Source organism: Phytophthora sojae (genome assembly GCF_000149755.1).
Source record: "Phytophthora sojae unplaced genomic scaffold PHYSOscaffold_10, whole genome shotgun sequence".
NCBI classification, from domain to species: Eukaryota; Oomycota; class Peronosporomycetes; order Peronosporales; family Peronosporaceae; genus Phytophthora; species Phytophthora sojae.
Genome location: NW_009258124.1, coordinates 591,055 through 608,366, shown reverse-complemented (window position 1 = coordinate 608,366; position 17,312 = coordinate 591,055). Strand labels below are relative to the sequence as shown.

At 50.0% G+C, this 17,312-nt stretch overlaps 2 protein-coding genes across 2 annotated transcripts; one reads left to right on the top strand and one right to left on the bottom strand.

Moving 5' to 3' along the window:
- Positions 1 to 4,223: 4,223 nt before the first annotated feature.
- Positions 4,224 to 4,553, bottom strand: PHYSODRAFT_305662 (hypothetical protein; the record flags this gene model as incomplete). The annotated part of the gene is made up of 1 exon (XM_009537092.1): positions 4,224 to 4,553. The coding sequence occupies one exon, from the start codon at positions 4,551 to 4,553 to the stop codon at positions 4,224 to 4,226; it is 330 nt and encodes a 109-aa protein (XP_009535387.1).
- A 1,085-nt stretch (positions 4,554 to 5,638) lies between these two features.
- Positions 5,639 to 5,848, top strand: PHYSODRAFT_433757 (hypothetical protein; the record flags this gene model as incomplete). Its single annotated transcript, XM_009537091.1, has 1 exon — positions 5,639 to 5,848. A coding segment is annotated over one exon (210 nt), but the record flags the coding sequence as incomplete, so codon positions are not given.
- Between the last annotated feature and the right edge of the window lie 11,464 nt (positions 5,849 to 17,312).

The following is a 17,312-nucleotide window of genomic DNA, read 5'->3' as shown; positions in this document are numbered from 1 at the left end:
TCGACATCAGGGATTGATAGTAGATATTACCAGTAGTAAAATTATTTTAATATTACCGGTAAATAATATTATTCTACTATAATAATAGTAGAATTTTCGTCGGCTGATTATATTCTACTATAGTAGATATTAGTTGTGTTTTCGGCTAATAATAGTACTATTTGGATACTAGAGACATATTGGCTAACATGTGGGCACTCGGTCGGTTCAATGGAGAAAGCGGATTCGCTGCTGGGAGGCTCGCGCGTTCGGCGGTCGCGGTTCGTCGCACGGGACCGGTCTACTAGCTCTCTGCAGTGAGCTATTGGAGGCTACAAATTGTAGCTTTCTGTTTGGGCTCATTCTGCAATCTTCCAGCAGCTCGACAAGCCAACAACCTCTTTCCGACTCGCTCGCTCGACCAAGCTCGACCAAGATCGTCCATGATCCTAGTTCCAAGTGCTCATCGCGGGCATGTTGGCGACACCAATTCTGGGTTTGACGCTGGATTCGCCGCCTCCGACAAACTTGCCGCCATCATTGACACCGGAAACCCAGCCAGCCTCGCCACCAGCTGTCCCTTCGTCCACGCTGCCGCCAACGGCAGCACCAAGGTCGGTGTCCTCGGCCACTGCGGACGCATTTGGAGTCCTCCTCGAGATTCGTCACCACCGTCAGGACCGCGGCCGTCGTGACGTGTGGGAACTTTCTCATCAACTTGATGTGCCCTACGTGATCTTGGAGAGTGGTGAAGCAGCGGCTTTCATGTTTACCTGCTGTGTGCTCAAGAGCTCGCTTGCCGCCCACACGCAAGTCCCAACGTGTGGGAAGGTGCCTTGCACCGCTGGCAGCACACAGCTAATGTGAGGGTGCACATGGTGTGGCCTTATGGCGATTGTCCACTGGGGAAGATAGAGGCATCGAAAAAGTTGGAGTCCTCTGTTCGCCATCTTGATGAAGCTATCACTCTTCTAAAGAGCGTGCTGTTGGAGCACAACAAGAAAACGATGTGTCGCATGCAGCTCGAGAACAAAAGCATCAACGAGGACACCTGGTGGTCGACAGTAGTAATCTAAATTTCTATAGTAATATTAATATAGTATTCTGGATCGCTAGAATGGATTAATATTAGAATAGTATAATTGAATTGACCTTGTCAATTCTACTATAGTAATTTTAGAAGAAAATCGCATTACTATCAATCCCTGGTCGACATACAGACCTTAAGATCATGATGTGAAATATTTGGAATTTATGAGGTAAAACTCGGAATCAAACTCAATTTTTCAGATAAAAGGTTGGGGTGGTGCTCTATTTGAGGGTGGGGCACTATCGCAAGTTCCAGCCAAAGATGTCAAAGTTCATGGGGTGGGGCACTATTAGAGGGAGGGGGCATAATTGCAGTTTTTACAGTATTTGTATAGTTTTATATCCGAGATGACAAGATACTCAATTCCGAGAGTAGAGTCAGCATAAGATGAGGAAGGTGAACGTAAACCCAGCTTACCGATGATGAATTACAATAGTAATATGTGGTGTTGTGGGGATGAGCAGGCGGTGGACCGCATGATGCGGCTACAAAAGACATTCAAAGGCTACGTTTATCACCAATCCATCTAACCTTGTTGAGCGGGAAGCGTGAACGTACGCGAATATGCAGACCACTTAAAAGTAGGTGAAGTCACTTTCACTGCTTCCTACTGTGGAGAAGCGCAATTCCCGGAAAAGAGTTATGACAGTGGATGAGACAAGTGACGGATCTGGACCTCGGCACAAATCCGGAAGAGTGACAGTAATAGGACGCAGATCCATACACTTCCCAGATCCAAGCCTAGGATGGATCTGAATCTAGACTCGGGTGGATCCAGGATCCAAGATCCAACGTGGATCTGGATCTGCACTGGATCCAGACTGAGATGGATCTGGATCTGGACTCAGGTGGATCCAGGATGCAAGATCCAAGGTCCAACGTGGTTCTGGATCTGCACCCAGGCGTAATCAGGAAGTTGTGAACACGACTCGACGGGCAAGCAGCTGACACGCAATGAAGATAAAGAGAGCCCATAGAGTCGGTAGGCACAGATGGGATGATAGGATCCACATGGTGATAGGACTTTGAGATAGGAACGAACTTAAGCATAAATCAGACCAGAATTTGCCTTGTACAACGCAAGCGCTTCCTCCCTCGCCTGGAAACGGGAACGACATTGGCCCTACACGGCGTAGAGAGGTTAGCGGTAGCAGATCTAGTGTTGGTTGTAAGACTGGAGTAATATATCGGCCAGATCCAAGACCTTCCTAGTGAACTACCTGCAAATGCAGATCCAAGATCCACCGGAGTTATCTGTTTGGCCGGTGCGTCCCTCCCGTCTCAACTGTCAACGACACCGTCATTGGAGGCGGCAAACACGACCAAGGAAGACCTGCAAAGGCAACGTAAAGGACAACAACCACGAAAGGCAACAACCCGGCCGGATCCAGATCCAGGCCGCCAGATCCAAGTACAGGACCACTGGATTTGGAATACTACCGTGAGCAGAGTGAAGATTTCCGCACTGCTCCACCCACATCCCCGCGTCTCGCCCAGACTGTTCTCTCTTCAAGGCTCGGACGCTTCGGAAGACACCAGATGAGCAAGATCCAGCCCTACCGACGGGTACACAAGGTGACCAAGTTCAGCACACAGATCACGGATCATCGGGGGGCCCCCTCCGTAAGTCGGTGTTCGGGCGCAGTTGGGAAGTTGGATTGGCAATCTCGCAGATTTTGCTGATCCCGCTACGCCACACTACTGGGAAGGGACACATCTTAGGAAGTGAATGGTAAAAGTGGGATGGCCTTTACCCCTGCATAACATGCTCTTTCCCCGCTAATGCGTGTCGCGTCGTACCCAATAAATCTAACATATGTATTGCAGGTCTCATGACACATTCGCACAAGTTTCCGTAACTCTGTGGAGTGCGCCTACACTGCGCGATGCAACCGTTCGTGTTCGTAATATCCGTAGGTTCGTCATCTACTTCCGATTTCTTGTAATCACACCAAATATGCGGGAAGTCGAGCCTTCGTCGTCGCTCTGAGCCCATATGGATTCTGATTTGGAGCTGACCCGGTCCCGTCAGGTGCATTTACTTCCTCCAATCCTGCACCACAACGAGGACGCTACATATTTCCGCGCATAGCAAGTGCGCGCAAGCTCCAGCTCATTTGGGAGGGCAGCTGCTAAGATACCCTCGAGCATTAGTGAAAAAAAACACAATTCAATCCGCTATGGGAGGCGCCCTCAGAAGAAAAAGGGCCCACGAGACACGCTGGTCTGCTCCAAGCCGCCTCCGAACAAGAAAATCAATCAGTCTATGGCCCGAGCGATGCGAAAGAAGATCATTGCCAAGCTTCTGCTCTGTATTCGCGACAAAAAGCCTATTTACTACAAGGTCGTATACAAGCATCTACTCGGTGAGGCTACTGTCCGGAAGGTCGTTACGAAGTTCAAGAAGTGCGAGCGGTGGAAGAGGGACGTATGGTACAAACGAAAGGGTGGCCCCAAGCACGAGCCCATCCGCGTGAAGCACCAGGTCAGGGATCAACTTGTTGCGAAGCCCGGCATGTCAAAACGAGCGCTGGCGAGGGCGCTAAAGATTTAACGCTCCATCTTCCGAGAGATTAACAGAGAGACCGAAAAGCTGTTTTGCGGGGTGATCCCGACTTTCGTGACGTCTACACATTTCCGTTCCGCATCGCCCACAAGTGGAAACTGCGGTCTTCTCTATTTTCGCTGACGGACCCGGCTGTTGCGGCGATACCGACCGAAAAGGTCAATACTTTGCTGGTCCAGCTGCTACTGGACTGAAAGATGGCGCTGTCGCCGTCTGAGAACCCCCGCGTCGAGAAGCTAGTGGCCGTGGGAGTTGAAGCTACGTCCCGAAGAAGAAGAGCACCACGCAGCACCACTAGGTAACATCTATAATTATTCTACAAACTGTTGCTAACTTTGCTTTGCTCAGATGATCATTGTCGAAAGCATTATGGCAACAACGGGCCCAGCAAACCCGTTCAAGGGGCTGGAGCTGTCGATCGAGACCTCGCACATCCCTTTGGGCCCAGTGAAAGGGATACACTACAATTGTTTTCATGTTGCTTAAAAAGATATTTTGCTACTATTTATGTTGTAGTTGACGAGACCGCAGACGAGTTTGACATCAGAATTCTACCCAAAAACGCTGTCCAAGTGGAATCGCAGTTGTTCAACAGAGAAGGCTAAGATTAAGCAGTCTCAGCAGCTCGTGGTGTCCATGCCAGCGAGGGCTTGACGACGGAAGAGGCGGGAGGCGCAGACCCTCCGCGCCACGTTGAAGAGATTGACGACCCACACCCGCATGCTCAATCATCGCGAGAAGAGGCACAAGACGGATGAGAGCGAGCATTAGTGTGTGAATTGCCGCATGGAGCTGGCCGATGTTGACAAAGGAATCTATTGTGAGTGGTTTCAGATGAGGCGCAAACTTGGGTGCGACATTAAGAAGGGCCAGGACAAGTGCGCGTGCGGCAAGCTGAAGCCGCATTTGGACGGTCATATCTACTGCCCACCTGTCACCTCAAGTAAGCAGCGGCTACAAAAGAGAGGTATAAGAAGCGCACTCGGGCATGTGCATGGTGTGCTAGAAGCGCCCGTGAGCCATGAAGAAAAACAACATCTAGTACATCACATGTGAGGACAGCTACTTACAGTTCGCAGTCTTTAGAATGAAAAGAGTGCTGCTCGAGATGCAGTGAGAGTGGCCGTAACCTTGAGGAAGCTCCTTCCCATTCTTAAGCTGCCTGAAATGCCATAAGAATTGGCGGTTATCAGCGTAACTGACGTATTGTATGATTACGTGGGCTCCTAAGTGTTTGACAGATACGCGGAAGGCTTCGTGCTTTGTAAGGGGCTGTACATGCACTCCGTCAGTAAAGGGTAGACGAGTCGCATGGTAGACGACATTGAAACGATAATGTACCACGATCGATACAGTTGTACAGGTAAGTCTAAGGGCACTGTATTTTCTACTGCTGACGATCTTTATATATCTTCTACCAAAGCTGTTCTGCTTTCATCTCCTTGTTTACTAAGGTATATAGGAGGTATATCAAAAGATATGTTTGATTTGTTGGACAGCATTCTCACCACGAGAGGGACTTCTGGGTGCACAAGCAGCGTGACGAGAACGCGTCAAAAGGGATATTGCCACGTCAAAGCTCTTGCTTCTGTAGCTGTAGAGACTGCGAAACAAGGAAACGCCAACTTACCCCCTCTGTTACCAACGATTGAAGATCACATGACCTACAATGCTTGCATCGTCGAAGAAGCGCTGCAAGGCGCATGTCTGTCTCAGACCGAGATGTGTTCAAGGCTGCTAGAAGCAAAAATCTCACAGGGGAAGTGCAATCGGGTATTTCACATCGACCATTAGCCAAAATGTTGCAGAAAGTTTAAAATCGTCAGCTCTGATGGTAAGAAAGAGCGGTCACCGAAAGTACGTATGTTGCTTTTAGTGTAAAAACAAATTGGGCGAATTGTAGCTAGGGGGTTGACACGCTCAAAGAACACGAATAATCAGCAGCGATTCTAAAGTTGGTTGTTCTGGTGGTACACATGAGCGTCACCCCACCTCTTGTGTGTGCTAACAGAACCCGTAGCATCATAGCAAAAGTATCCGGAGACGTCATCGAAACAAAACAAGATCCATTCCACGTAATCCAGCGTATCACGGAAAAACTAGCTGACAAGGCTAAGCAAAATTCGCAGGCAAATAGGCTGTCAATGACGCTGCACAACAGTGGGGATGTTCGAGCTCCTGAGACGATGGCCGAACGATTTCAAGACGTATTGCGCAGCAGGAAAAATCGAGCGTGCCTCCGTGCGTGTCCAGCACGAGGCCAGACAAGAAGAAAGCACGTACCGTATACCAAAGTTGCCACACTCTCAGACGACGATGCCGGAGCGACGAGGATAATGCGAACTGCGAGTACAACGTCTGACCTGCCAAACGATCACGTCGTTCTTCGCGGCTTCGTCCAGTGCAGTGTGAATGTACATCGCAGAAGAAGTCAGTCGCTTAACCGGCCAACTGCATTAAGTAAACAGAACATCACCTTGCTTATGCTTAGTGTTGAGTGGCGCAGCACCGTGGCTGCGCTGAGCGGCCGCCGGGCATGTCGCCTGGCTGCTGATAAGAGAGAAATGGAGAGGACATGAGGTGCGGAGCACAGAAACCCTCTCATATAAGATAAAACTGAATTTTTAGCAAGCTCTAGAGGAGTTTGATCTTGAACTTCATCATATAACAGACGGAAGTGTGTAGCCTGCCACCAACCAGTGTTGAGGATAAGAGGCAAAGAAGTGCAGCCGACCGAGGACGAAGTCCGAGGACGAGCTCACTTTCTCATTTGCCTCAGACTGAGCACGCCTAAGAGCAGGGTATTTAGGAATAGAGTAACCAAACTAATACACGCACATTAAATTGGCAAAGATTTTGAGTTTTCGTGTTAACATTTCAAGTAAGATGAGCAAGTCCAACACGCTGAGCACCAGGACTTTCCATGGGAAGAAGGCACTATTTGCTGGCTGGAAGGACTGAGTCAGGCCCACCTTACTGCGCTGAGTGACGCGCTGGTGGTGACGGAGCTGCACGCGGGTCGGCAGATCCCTGTTGCACGCTACGAGGATGCACTTGTGCGGGAGCCGGACCTACAAGAGCCAGGCGACGACGCCTCGGCTGATGCGAAAACAGGCCTCGCGCTCCAGTCGGCATTCATCCTGCAGCAGTCGTCCTACATCAAGGACCTGCTAAACCGAACCCTCCCGGCTGGGTTGTGTGCCGACAAGCGGTTGACGAGGCACCAGGTGCACGAGATCTGCCGCACCATCGAGAAGCGGTACGGACTCAATACCGCGTCTGGCGTGGTGGAACTGGTGCAGATATTTGACGCGATTGCCGCATCGGATTTCAAAACTGTGAGGTACCTGTTCCAAGCGCTCAAAGCGGCAAGAGACCAGGTCAACAGGAACAACCGCGAGGCGTTGAAGACCGGCCTGATATCGCGGCAGCAGATGCTGATCAAGGTACTGGCGGTTCTGTCTGGGCACCTGTGGCGATCGGCCATCGCGTTTACCCCCGAGGAGTTTACACTGGAAAAGGTGGAGAGCAAGCTCGTCGCGATCTTCGGGACCAAAAGCCGGGCCGACATCGCGGCTCTGAGCAACGGGACGTAGGAGGAGCTGCATCGAAGCCGCGAGGCAGCACGCTGGGCAAGTACCAGGCGCAGAGTGCCCCTTTTAAGGGCCAGCACTACAACACGGGCACTCGCACGTGTTTCTACTGCGCCGGTGAGTTCGACGACATGGGCAACATCGGGCCGCACTTCAAGGCCGATTGCCCGAATATGAAGCTGGATCGTAACGGCCCTTTTAAGATGCCCCGCCGCAACATCTGGGAGGGCAAGAGTAAGGAGGAGCGCCTCGCCTACAAAGTTACATTGAAGGCGGCAGCCAAGGGCTGCAGCAAGGGTTGCACCAAGGGCAACAACAAGCGCAAGGGAAAGGTGGTGGTGAAGCCGGTGACCGCTAAGCAGGCTGCCCACTCCTCGCAACTTGGCGGCTGACGCGGTACAGGCAGATACGCCCACGAGCCCTGCTGTGTCCATCAGCCTGCCCAGCGCTATGCAATAAGTGGCGACGCCGGGATCAGAACATGGAGGACATCGACGCGTTACTCGCGGAAGTCCCACCGGCGTCGATTGAAGTTGGTGCGAACGCTGGACAGGCGGAGCCAACGCCGGAGTACGTCGCGTTCACGGAGACCAGGAAGGAGTTCGGCCGCATGCAGATGAGGCCGGAGGACAAGGTACGCTGTGAAAATCCTCAATTATTTGACTCTGGTTCATTTCTAACCTCAGATTCATGGGTTTTGGACTCAAGATGTGGACTCGGACTAACATGTGACGGGGCGAAGGTTGTGGAGAAGAACCCCGACACAGGCTACATGTTTACATTCGCACAGGAGTCTAAACACTCGAATACACACATTGGAACAGTGAAAGTGTATTTGCATGGACTTAGTGGGATCCGACCATTTCTGTTCGAAAATATTGCGCTGGTTCCCCAAGCATCATCGAACATTTTCAGCGAGTTCTGGCTGAAACAAGGGGGGTACCGAATTGTTGGATCTCACACCGGAGAGTTCAAATTTGTACTTTCGGAGAACGAACTTGTGTTTGTGGCAAAAACAATTAACGGCGCATACTATGTGCAAAATAAAACAGTAAAAGAGAGGCAAGTGCTCTGCAACGCAGTAAAGCAGCAGCCTTGTAAGCCACTAGTTCTGCCTGGAAGCGGCAAGTTTGAGAGCACATTGCAGGAGTGGCATTTAAACCTTGGCCACATCAATAAAGAAACCCTGGTAAACATGTTGCACCAAGCTCACAGGAAGCTTTAGCGGAAATCCCATCTCTCTGTAAGTAGATGCCACAGCCACTCGCTCTCTTTGGCTCCTTCGCTGAGTGCGATGAGTTCTGCCTCTGCGGTAGACAGGAAAGCACCTCCCTGCTTACTACTGCACCATGACACACTAGTACCAGCCATTTGAATCACATAGCCGGTTACGGAGCTGTGTTCTTTTGGTAGACGCGCGAAGATCGCGTCTGTGTACACTTCGTAAGTCACGACGCTCTTTTTTCCCATCAAACAACAGACCGTACGTCGACGTCTCTTTCAAGGATTTGAGTACCGCCTAGCCACATCCCAGTGCGTGCGGTTGTAGCACGATATAAATCTGCTAAGTTCTCTTACCGTATTGACAGTGTCCGGTCGTGTCTCGCGGACTAGATATTGGAGTGAACCAACGATGCCTCTGTAGTCGAAAGGCTTCCTTTATTGACCGTGGTGTAGGCACTTTGTTCTTAAATATATCGAGTGCGATTTTCTTGTCCAAAATAGCTTGGAAGCACTGATAATCTTGATACCTCTGAGGTCTCTCCGACTCTCGGCGCGGACGTGTTCTCTGGTTTGGTTCTTCCACCAGTCCCGCACGTTGCCGTTTAGACGCTCCCACTGCTCCGGCATTTTCGGTATATGATCAGGCTGGGTCTTGCCGAAGGCCCGCTGTACCATAGTGGCTACATTAGTAGTGTCAAACAGCACATACCAGGATTTGATGACTTATTATTATAGACGCCCCACAAGCGGTAACCCTTAGTTCCTTCTGAGATCCCAAGAATTCGGCACTTTAGCGCTCTGGCGGACAGTTTCTTGTCCTTTCTTGGGGCAGCCGGGATATGCAAAACACACTGACCCCCAACCGGGCTGATTACTCACATCTGGAGGTATCCCATACACCATTTCGTACGGATGAAAAAGAGGAGGATGTCCTATAGAAATACTAAAGGCTCAAGGGACACACAACCCATTAGTGTGATCCACATGGACACAAACGGACCCATGAAAACTATGGGAGTATACGGAAGCATAGGGACTATTCAGTACTTCCTGAGCCTACACATTGTGGCATTGAACCTATGTCCTCCGCAGCAAAAAGGTCCTTAAAAAGGTCAAAGAGTTGCTTCTGCAGCTAGAACGTTCACGATTCTCCGGATTAGGTCCGACGGAGGCACGGAGTTCGTGAACGCCGCCTTTAAAATCTTTTGCAAAGGGCAGGGATAGTCTTTCAGACTTCGAATAGTTATAGCCCCGAAGAAAATGGAGCTGCAGAGAGAGATCGCCAGAGCAAACTTGGCAGAGTTCGCTGTGCTTTAAATGATGCTGCTATGGCACACAGCTGGTGGTCGGAAGCACTCATTTACATGACGTATGTGCAGAATCGCACGCCTATGAGCCGTTTGGGGAACAAGACACTCCGCACATGTCGTGCAAAAAATGTAATCTTTCTTAATTCCGCAGCTGGTAGTGTGAACATGCCAGCCACTAACTTCTTCCTCGACTGTAATGTCGCTATCAGCATAGTTAAGAATCCAGGAAACCACAAAACCAACAGGCACATTAAAATACGGTATCTATTTACAAGAGATCTTGGAGGGCTCGGTCGAGTTAAGATAGCCTACTGTGCGACCACAGAGATGCCTGCAGACATTCTAACCAAGGCGCTGCCTACAAAACAATTCCTAACGCAAAGAGAGAAGCTTGGAGTTCAAGATCTAAAACTCTACCCTAGCACTAAGTAGTGGTGCAGTGCCGTGGCTGCGCTGAGCGGCCGTCGGGCATGTCGCCTGGCTACTGATAAGAGAGAAATGGAGAGGACATGAGGTGCGGAGCACAGAAACCCTCTCATATAAGATAAAACTGAATTTCTAGCAAGCTCTAGAGGAGTTCTGATCTTGACTCCAGCATATAACATACGGCAGTGGGTAGCCTGCAACCAACAAGTGCGATGAGGATAAGAGGCAAAGTAGTGCAGCCGACCGAGGACGAAGTCCGAGGACAAGCTCACTTAACCACGAACATACAAATCGCCGCGTCCAAAGACTCGAATAATGTGTGAGCAAACAAGTTGTCGTCGATCTATCACCATATGGTAGCTTCGGTGGAGAAGAAGGGTTTGTAGTGGCGCATGTGTATATTGTGCCTGGCAAAACCGTCTAGCTCGATGTGGTAGCCACGTAGTCCGTTCTGAGCGCAGCCATTACCGCGATTGAGTCGGGTTTCATGAATGCTTCGTTCGTAGACAGGTGGCTAGCCAACTCCGTTCCGGCTAGCATACGCGGCGCGCTAGATGGACTGGCGAAATGGGTGCGCGGCTCTAACCAAATCGATGCTGTTGCCGCTAGTCGGACTAGCTGGCCTTTATTAAAACTATGCTGAATTGAAACCGGCGTCACTGATTAGAATCTTCTATAGTTAAGCGATCTGACGGGAAACTCGGCACATCAATATAATAGGCTTTGAATAGAAAATACTTTAAATATGACGTATTTTCAGATGTTTTGCGAAACGCACGCAGAGGCTACGTTTGTAATCGGATCGTAATCTCAGGGAATTGGGTAATTGGATTCTGAAAGCTACGCATTACGGTCTCCTCTGGGATGGTGTCCCAGGCTGCAATTGTTGCTGGCTGAATCGCCGGATTCGCTTCTGCTTGGCAGTACCACCGAAGATCCCAGACCAATTGGCACGAAGCTCGGCCTTCAACGACCCCATCGCCCCAACGTCCAGTGGCTAGCCCACAGCCGTGCTGTTGGCGGGTAACGGGACCACAGTTGCATTGGTGACCTCGGCGAGGACTTGCCGTCCCTCCTCCGACACATGGCACTCGAGAGGGCAGCGGGTCCGTCCACCTAAAAAAACAAACTTCAGCAGTTTTCGACGTAGAACTTCTAGCGTGCCCTTCTGGGCACTCGCTGAACTCGCTGGGCTCGACCCGTCCGCCGCGCTTACCACGTACGATGAATAGTATCGGCATTTTTTCCTTAAAAATATACCAAAATATTACAAATTTATCAGAAATAATTGCGGAGGGCGGACAGGGTCCCTTCGCTCTTTAAATGCCTAAATACGCGATGGCGGCTTATCGAAGTTGATAGGAGTTTTAACAACGCTGTACATATCCGCCGGTCAGCAAGCCGCGTATGTCTTCCAGACGTCGCGGGTAAAGCGGCGCGGGTAAAGCGGCGCGGGTTTCGTTAACCTCATCAATGTTCTTCTTTGTCGTCTGGGGTTTTGGGAGGGAAATTCGTGGCTATTTAACATAAAATATAATATAACTATTACCAGCCAGTACCATTGCCAGTATTAGATTAAATGCAAAATTACCGGTTAGCGATGCACTCGCACATACGCTGATGGCGAGAAGATTGCTATCCTTGCCTTCCAGGTACTTCTCAAAACAGTCAACACCCACCTGCCGCATGTACTCCATCATCCCCTTGGTTGTCAACGCCTAAAAACAAATAAAAGCATAAATGTAAGGCCAAACTTGACAAACATACTGATAGGACACAAACACAGCATACCTTCTATGTCCTTCATGTACGTAAGAATTACATGGACGTTAGGATACATATCCTTACGTCCCATGTCCTTGAGCGTATTCGAGGTGGCGTGGACGGTGAAGATGAGCAGCCTGCTTTCACCAGCCGTGGACGGTACCAAGCTCGCGGGCTGTCTCCTCGACGCCGATCTCTTCGATACGGAGGACGGCATCTCGCTTTTCACGCACGGTCAAGATCCGCTGCTTGAATCTCGGCGTCCTCGCATGAATTGGAAATTAACAACAATCTCATCTTGCCATTGAGAACCAGACGATGGTTGGTATAGTTTTACGAGAGGCAATTCTGTAATGATTGACCATTTTTTCTTAAGAAATCTGATTGGATAAAACCCGTTTGCTTTTAATATAGACTGCCCCTTATCCTGACTATGGAAATATCGGGTTTTGCGTTGCCGGTTTCATCCGTCGTGGGCTCACCATGCAATGGCTCCGTACGTTCACCTATGGCATGAAGGGGGTGCATTCAACAACTAACGAGTAGTGTATGTCATTCGGATTCAAGGTACAGTATGGGGCTCTAAATTGGTGCCGCGGCACAAGCTGCTCACGTGCCTCAGCGGTACTTTTAAGGGTTCTCAGTTGAACTGGACGGTGATTGAGAAGGAGGTGTATCCCATTGTAGTGGCTTGTAAAAAACTAGACTATCTACTGATGCGACCTAAACCGTTTCGCTAATTCTGCGATCACCGCAACCTTATTCATGTGTGTGCTCCGCACGTGAGCATCAAGAAGCACTTCAGAGGAAAATTGTTGCGGTGGGCGTTGAAGCTCATGCCTTACTGGTATGGAATCGAACATGTCGATGGTGTATCGAATGTATGGGCAGACATGCTGTCCAGGTGGGCGGGGCAGCCTACAACGAAGGTCAAGTTGACGCGATTTACTAAGAAGCGGGCCAAGAAGCAGCAAGCAGCGCCGCGAACACACACAAGGCAGGTCCTCAGGCCACTCGACGACGAAGGATTCGTCTGGCCCTCACTGGATGAGATTAGAAGTGCACAGCAGTAGCACCAGGCACCTGTTGGCTCCGCCAGAGACAGCGATGGGGTCCTTCGGTTTGACGACCAGATATGGATACCGCGAGCGAGTTCAGACCTGACGCAACGGCTGTGTGCCATCGCACACTGAGGAGCCCAAGGTCACCGCGAAGAGACGGCCATGGTAAATCACCTACGCCACGCCTTCCACATCCCCAACATCAGGGGTGCGGTGCACACATTTTTGTCCAGCTGCCTACTCTGTTCACATGTAAAGGGCCCGCGAACGATCCGCCGACCATGGGGTGAAATGATCGAGTGTGACGAAAGAAATGGAGTCCAACATTGGGATTTCCTCTCAATGGGTGAGTCTTTTGGCACTAGCAGATATTTGCCGGTGCTCAAAGATCACGCTACGCACTTCTGCGAGCTAGTAGTGTGCGACACTGCGGACAGTGCAGTCGCCATGGCTGCCATCCTCGCCTGGCACAGCCGATTCGGTGTCCCACCAGTATGGGTCAGCGACAACGGTAGCCACTTCAAAAACGAAGTCGTGACTGAGCTCTCCAAAAGACTCAAAAGCCAGCAAACTTTTACATTGGCATACAGCCCTTGGATCAACGGCTCTGTAGAGCGCGTCAATCGCGACATCATACAGGTGATCCGTGCCATGATTCTAGAGTACAAAATCTCTGCTAAGGACGGGTTTACCTAGTACCTTTAGAGCAATCTAGGATGAACCATACCGTTGTGCCATCGCTAGGCAACCGAGCCCCGGTAGAACTATTGACTGGATTATCCTGCCCATCGAGTTCTACAATGCTAGCGTTAAGAAGCTAGTCAAGTTGCCGAGCAATCGGCAGCCATCTCAAAACATTTGGCCGTGCTGCGTGACAGCCTGCACAAACTGCATCAGCCCATAGCTGACCAGCGGCTGAAGCAGCGCCTGCTTAACAAAAAGAGTGAGCGCGGTGAGAATGTAGTGAACTTTGATGTGGGGGGACTATGTCCTGCGCTCACGCGTTGACGAGAAGAGAGGCAACAAGTTCCTCGTCACGTGGCAGGGACCATACATAGTGGTCCGCGCGGACGCCCACTCCTTCCGGGTACGCCACCTGGTCACTGGAGAGGAGCTAGATGTCCACCCATCAAGACTGAAGTTCTATGCGGACAGTAGTCTTCACATTACCGAGGAAATCCTCGAGCATGCGGTCTCCCAAGGCATCTTTTTGGCCACCAGCGAGCTGAAAAAGCATCACTGGAGCTCCACAATCAAAGACTAAGAGATCTTAGTAAACTGGAAAGACTTAGAATCCGTAGAGGACTCGTGGGAACCACTCACATATCTCTAGTGAAAGAAGTCAAGGCTCTACTGAACCAATACATCCAAAAGCAAGACGCCAAAGTGCGCAAGTACTGGAAGGACCTTGAGGCCAAATTTCAACAAATTTCCATGCATTCTTTTGCCAAAATCAACACTTTTCATGTCAAACAGATTCGATATGCTACCATGTAGCGATAGCAGGTAACATTACGCTAAAATTATTCCGATCTCCTAATGGATAATTATCACCACCGGCCACAAATACATCAAACATTATCGACACCGGCCCAACTTATAGTTAGTAGCGGTATCATTTGATAGTATTTTATGGGACGAGCCAGAGAAGGCACCTCAAACAATCCGAAATTTTAGACAACTGACCCGTACAATGGTGCAAACATATTTGCTTGATAGGTCAGCGCGTGCAAAAAAGAGTGGAGCTGCGTTCAGTCAAAGGAGTACAGTCAAAGGCAAAGGAGTGCAAGTCGAAGGATGCTTTCACCAACACTGGCGCTTGGACCCTGCAGCGGTGCAGGGCTTTATTCGGCTTCGTCGCTGGTGCTGCAACCGTCAGCGTGGGCTCTTTGAAGGCAAATGCGCGGAGAAACTCAGTAGCGACTGAAGCCGAGGCAAACACGTCGTTTTCCTTGATGGTCTCCCTTCCAAAGTGCTCGCGTAGATTTACCTTGCCTGTTTCCATGCTCGAAGGAATGTGTGGCTAAGAATGCACACCAAGTGTGGAACCCGTCCTCGAGCCGGTCGTCCTATAATGCCGTAGCTTCAAATAACAGACCAATCAAATTTATTTATATGCCACCTGCTTCAATTTGGGCCGGTGTCGATAATGTTTGATGTATTTGTGGCCGGTGGTGATAATTATCCTCTCCTAATACCCCATATTGGCTCCAAAACAATTCGATACATAAAACTTCAACACGTTGCACCTGTTACGCTTGTTACATAGTATGGGCATGGGTACACCTGACGTTACACCCGGTACAGAACCGGGGATTTTTTCGTTAGTTGTAACAACTTAATCGCCGCTAGCTAGACAAGGCTTGGGGGGGGGGCAGTGTAGTGGATGGCAATCTCCAGCCTGTCCAGCTAGCAGCATCACCATTGGCCGCAGTCAATCACTGCAGGCGTGATGGCTGCGGACATGTACCTTAATCATAACGCAAAGTAAGATGACAAGTGCTGGGCATAACGCAGAAGCTGATGCCCAGCCAGAAATCAAGTGGACTATAGCGGAAATCTTGCTGACAACCGAACTACAAGTTAGCGGCTTCACTGGTTAGCAGGAACCGCAGCGCTAGGAGTAGTTCGTACCCGATTCATTTTGCTATTTACCTTTGGCAATACACTTACGGCAAAAACTTACGGGAGCCTCGCCGTCTCCCCCTGCAGACACTACACTATGCCTGATGCAATTTACAGATATTGATGGAGAAGGCACCGCCCTTGTGGCCAACACCCCGCGGCCGCACCGTGGTTCTTGGTAGTGCGGCCGTCAGCCGTCGCTGCTCGATCATCGCGTGAAATTCGCGACCTTTCTCAAGACCAAGAGACATCGGGAGACGCGAATGCCGCACGTTCACGACAAGTAGGAACTTGAGCTGCATGGTGATTGCGTGTTGGGGTGTTAACACATCGGTACTATGGTGTGCGCTTGTAGTGCGCAGCTTCGCTTTGTGATGATGCTCCCTGTGGTTATGGTGGCGGGGAGTTCGAATAGTGCGTGTTTGTGACCGAGGATCGGCTTCACGGGTTCCAGCGAGCGATCAGTTCCGATGTTCTTCTGCGAATGGGGAAGGTCGCACTATTCTACTTCGTGCAACAAGTTGTGCAGCCGCAGCGAGAAGACTAATCCTGTTGGACGGAGTGCTCTCAGAGCGAGTGCTTTCGTCTGAACGACGACTGCAGACGAAAAATGCTCCGCCAGATCGACTCCGTTTCCAATGTCGGATTGAATGGGTCATTGGCAAAACTAATTTTTTATGGCTTGGAACGCTCAGGCGATTCAGGTGATGCGTATCGCCCACCAAGTGTGTAGTGCCCGAGTCGTAACTAATTTTCACGACGACGAAGAGAAGTCAAACGTGACGGTGTTCCACGGCGCCGCTAGGATGAGCGGTCAAGCGTGGATCCACCCAGCGGAATCATCAGTACATGGAGGTAGCTCTTGCTCTTCGGGGAGAGAAAGCGCCCGAGCTAAAAAGGCTGCATTGGAAGTGAAATACATGTAGCGTTGCATAAATGTTCATTGATGTTAATCTTGGTTTTGTTCTCACTTCGCTTCTTTGATTTCCCTTCTACCGCCACGAATATCTTCGTTTCCTTTGTACGAAGCGGGGCATGGGGGCGAGTCCGATAGTGTACAACGTGCACTTCGGACAGCCCGTCTCCAACAACCCTTTTGGTGAACCTCTAGTCTAATAATCAATTCCGCCCATTTGATTGGCCAAAATATGGGGTGACAGTTAACAACTCGGCACACTTAACACCTATTGTGCTTTGCACACTTAACACCTATTGTGCTCTGCAAACGTTTTGTCGTTTTGACTTGGAGCTCTCCTCAATTTATAATAATTCGAGATCGATTTAATAAAACGAGGTCAAAGAAAGGGACAGATTGATCTATTTAGGCCGGCTAATAACTCGACCTACGCCAATCCAAATCAGGTCTCGGGGTCGATCTCCTGGTGGATTTGAGCAGAACGAGGTCGATCTAAGGTGCTCGACCAGTTTACCGCAATGTTTTACTTTTTCCGCGGAAAACTGGTCATATCTTTTTTTCTAGACATCCTCTCAGAAATTTAAAAATATGCCGCAAATCTACAGAAATTCGCCTACAACAAGGTGATCTTGTCGTGGTTCTAGTGTTTTGTAAGCGAGCTACCTGCATCAAGGAAACACCAGGATGCTTTGACGAGCGCCGGCCAGTTTAGCGCAGCGAAACATATTGGGGTTTGTATGACGAAGCATCCCTCTTGG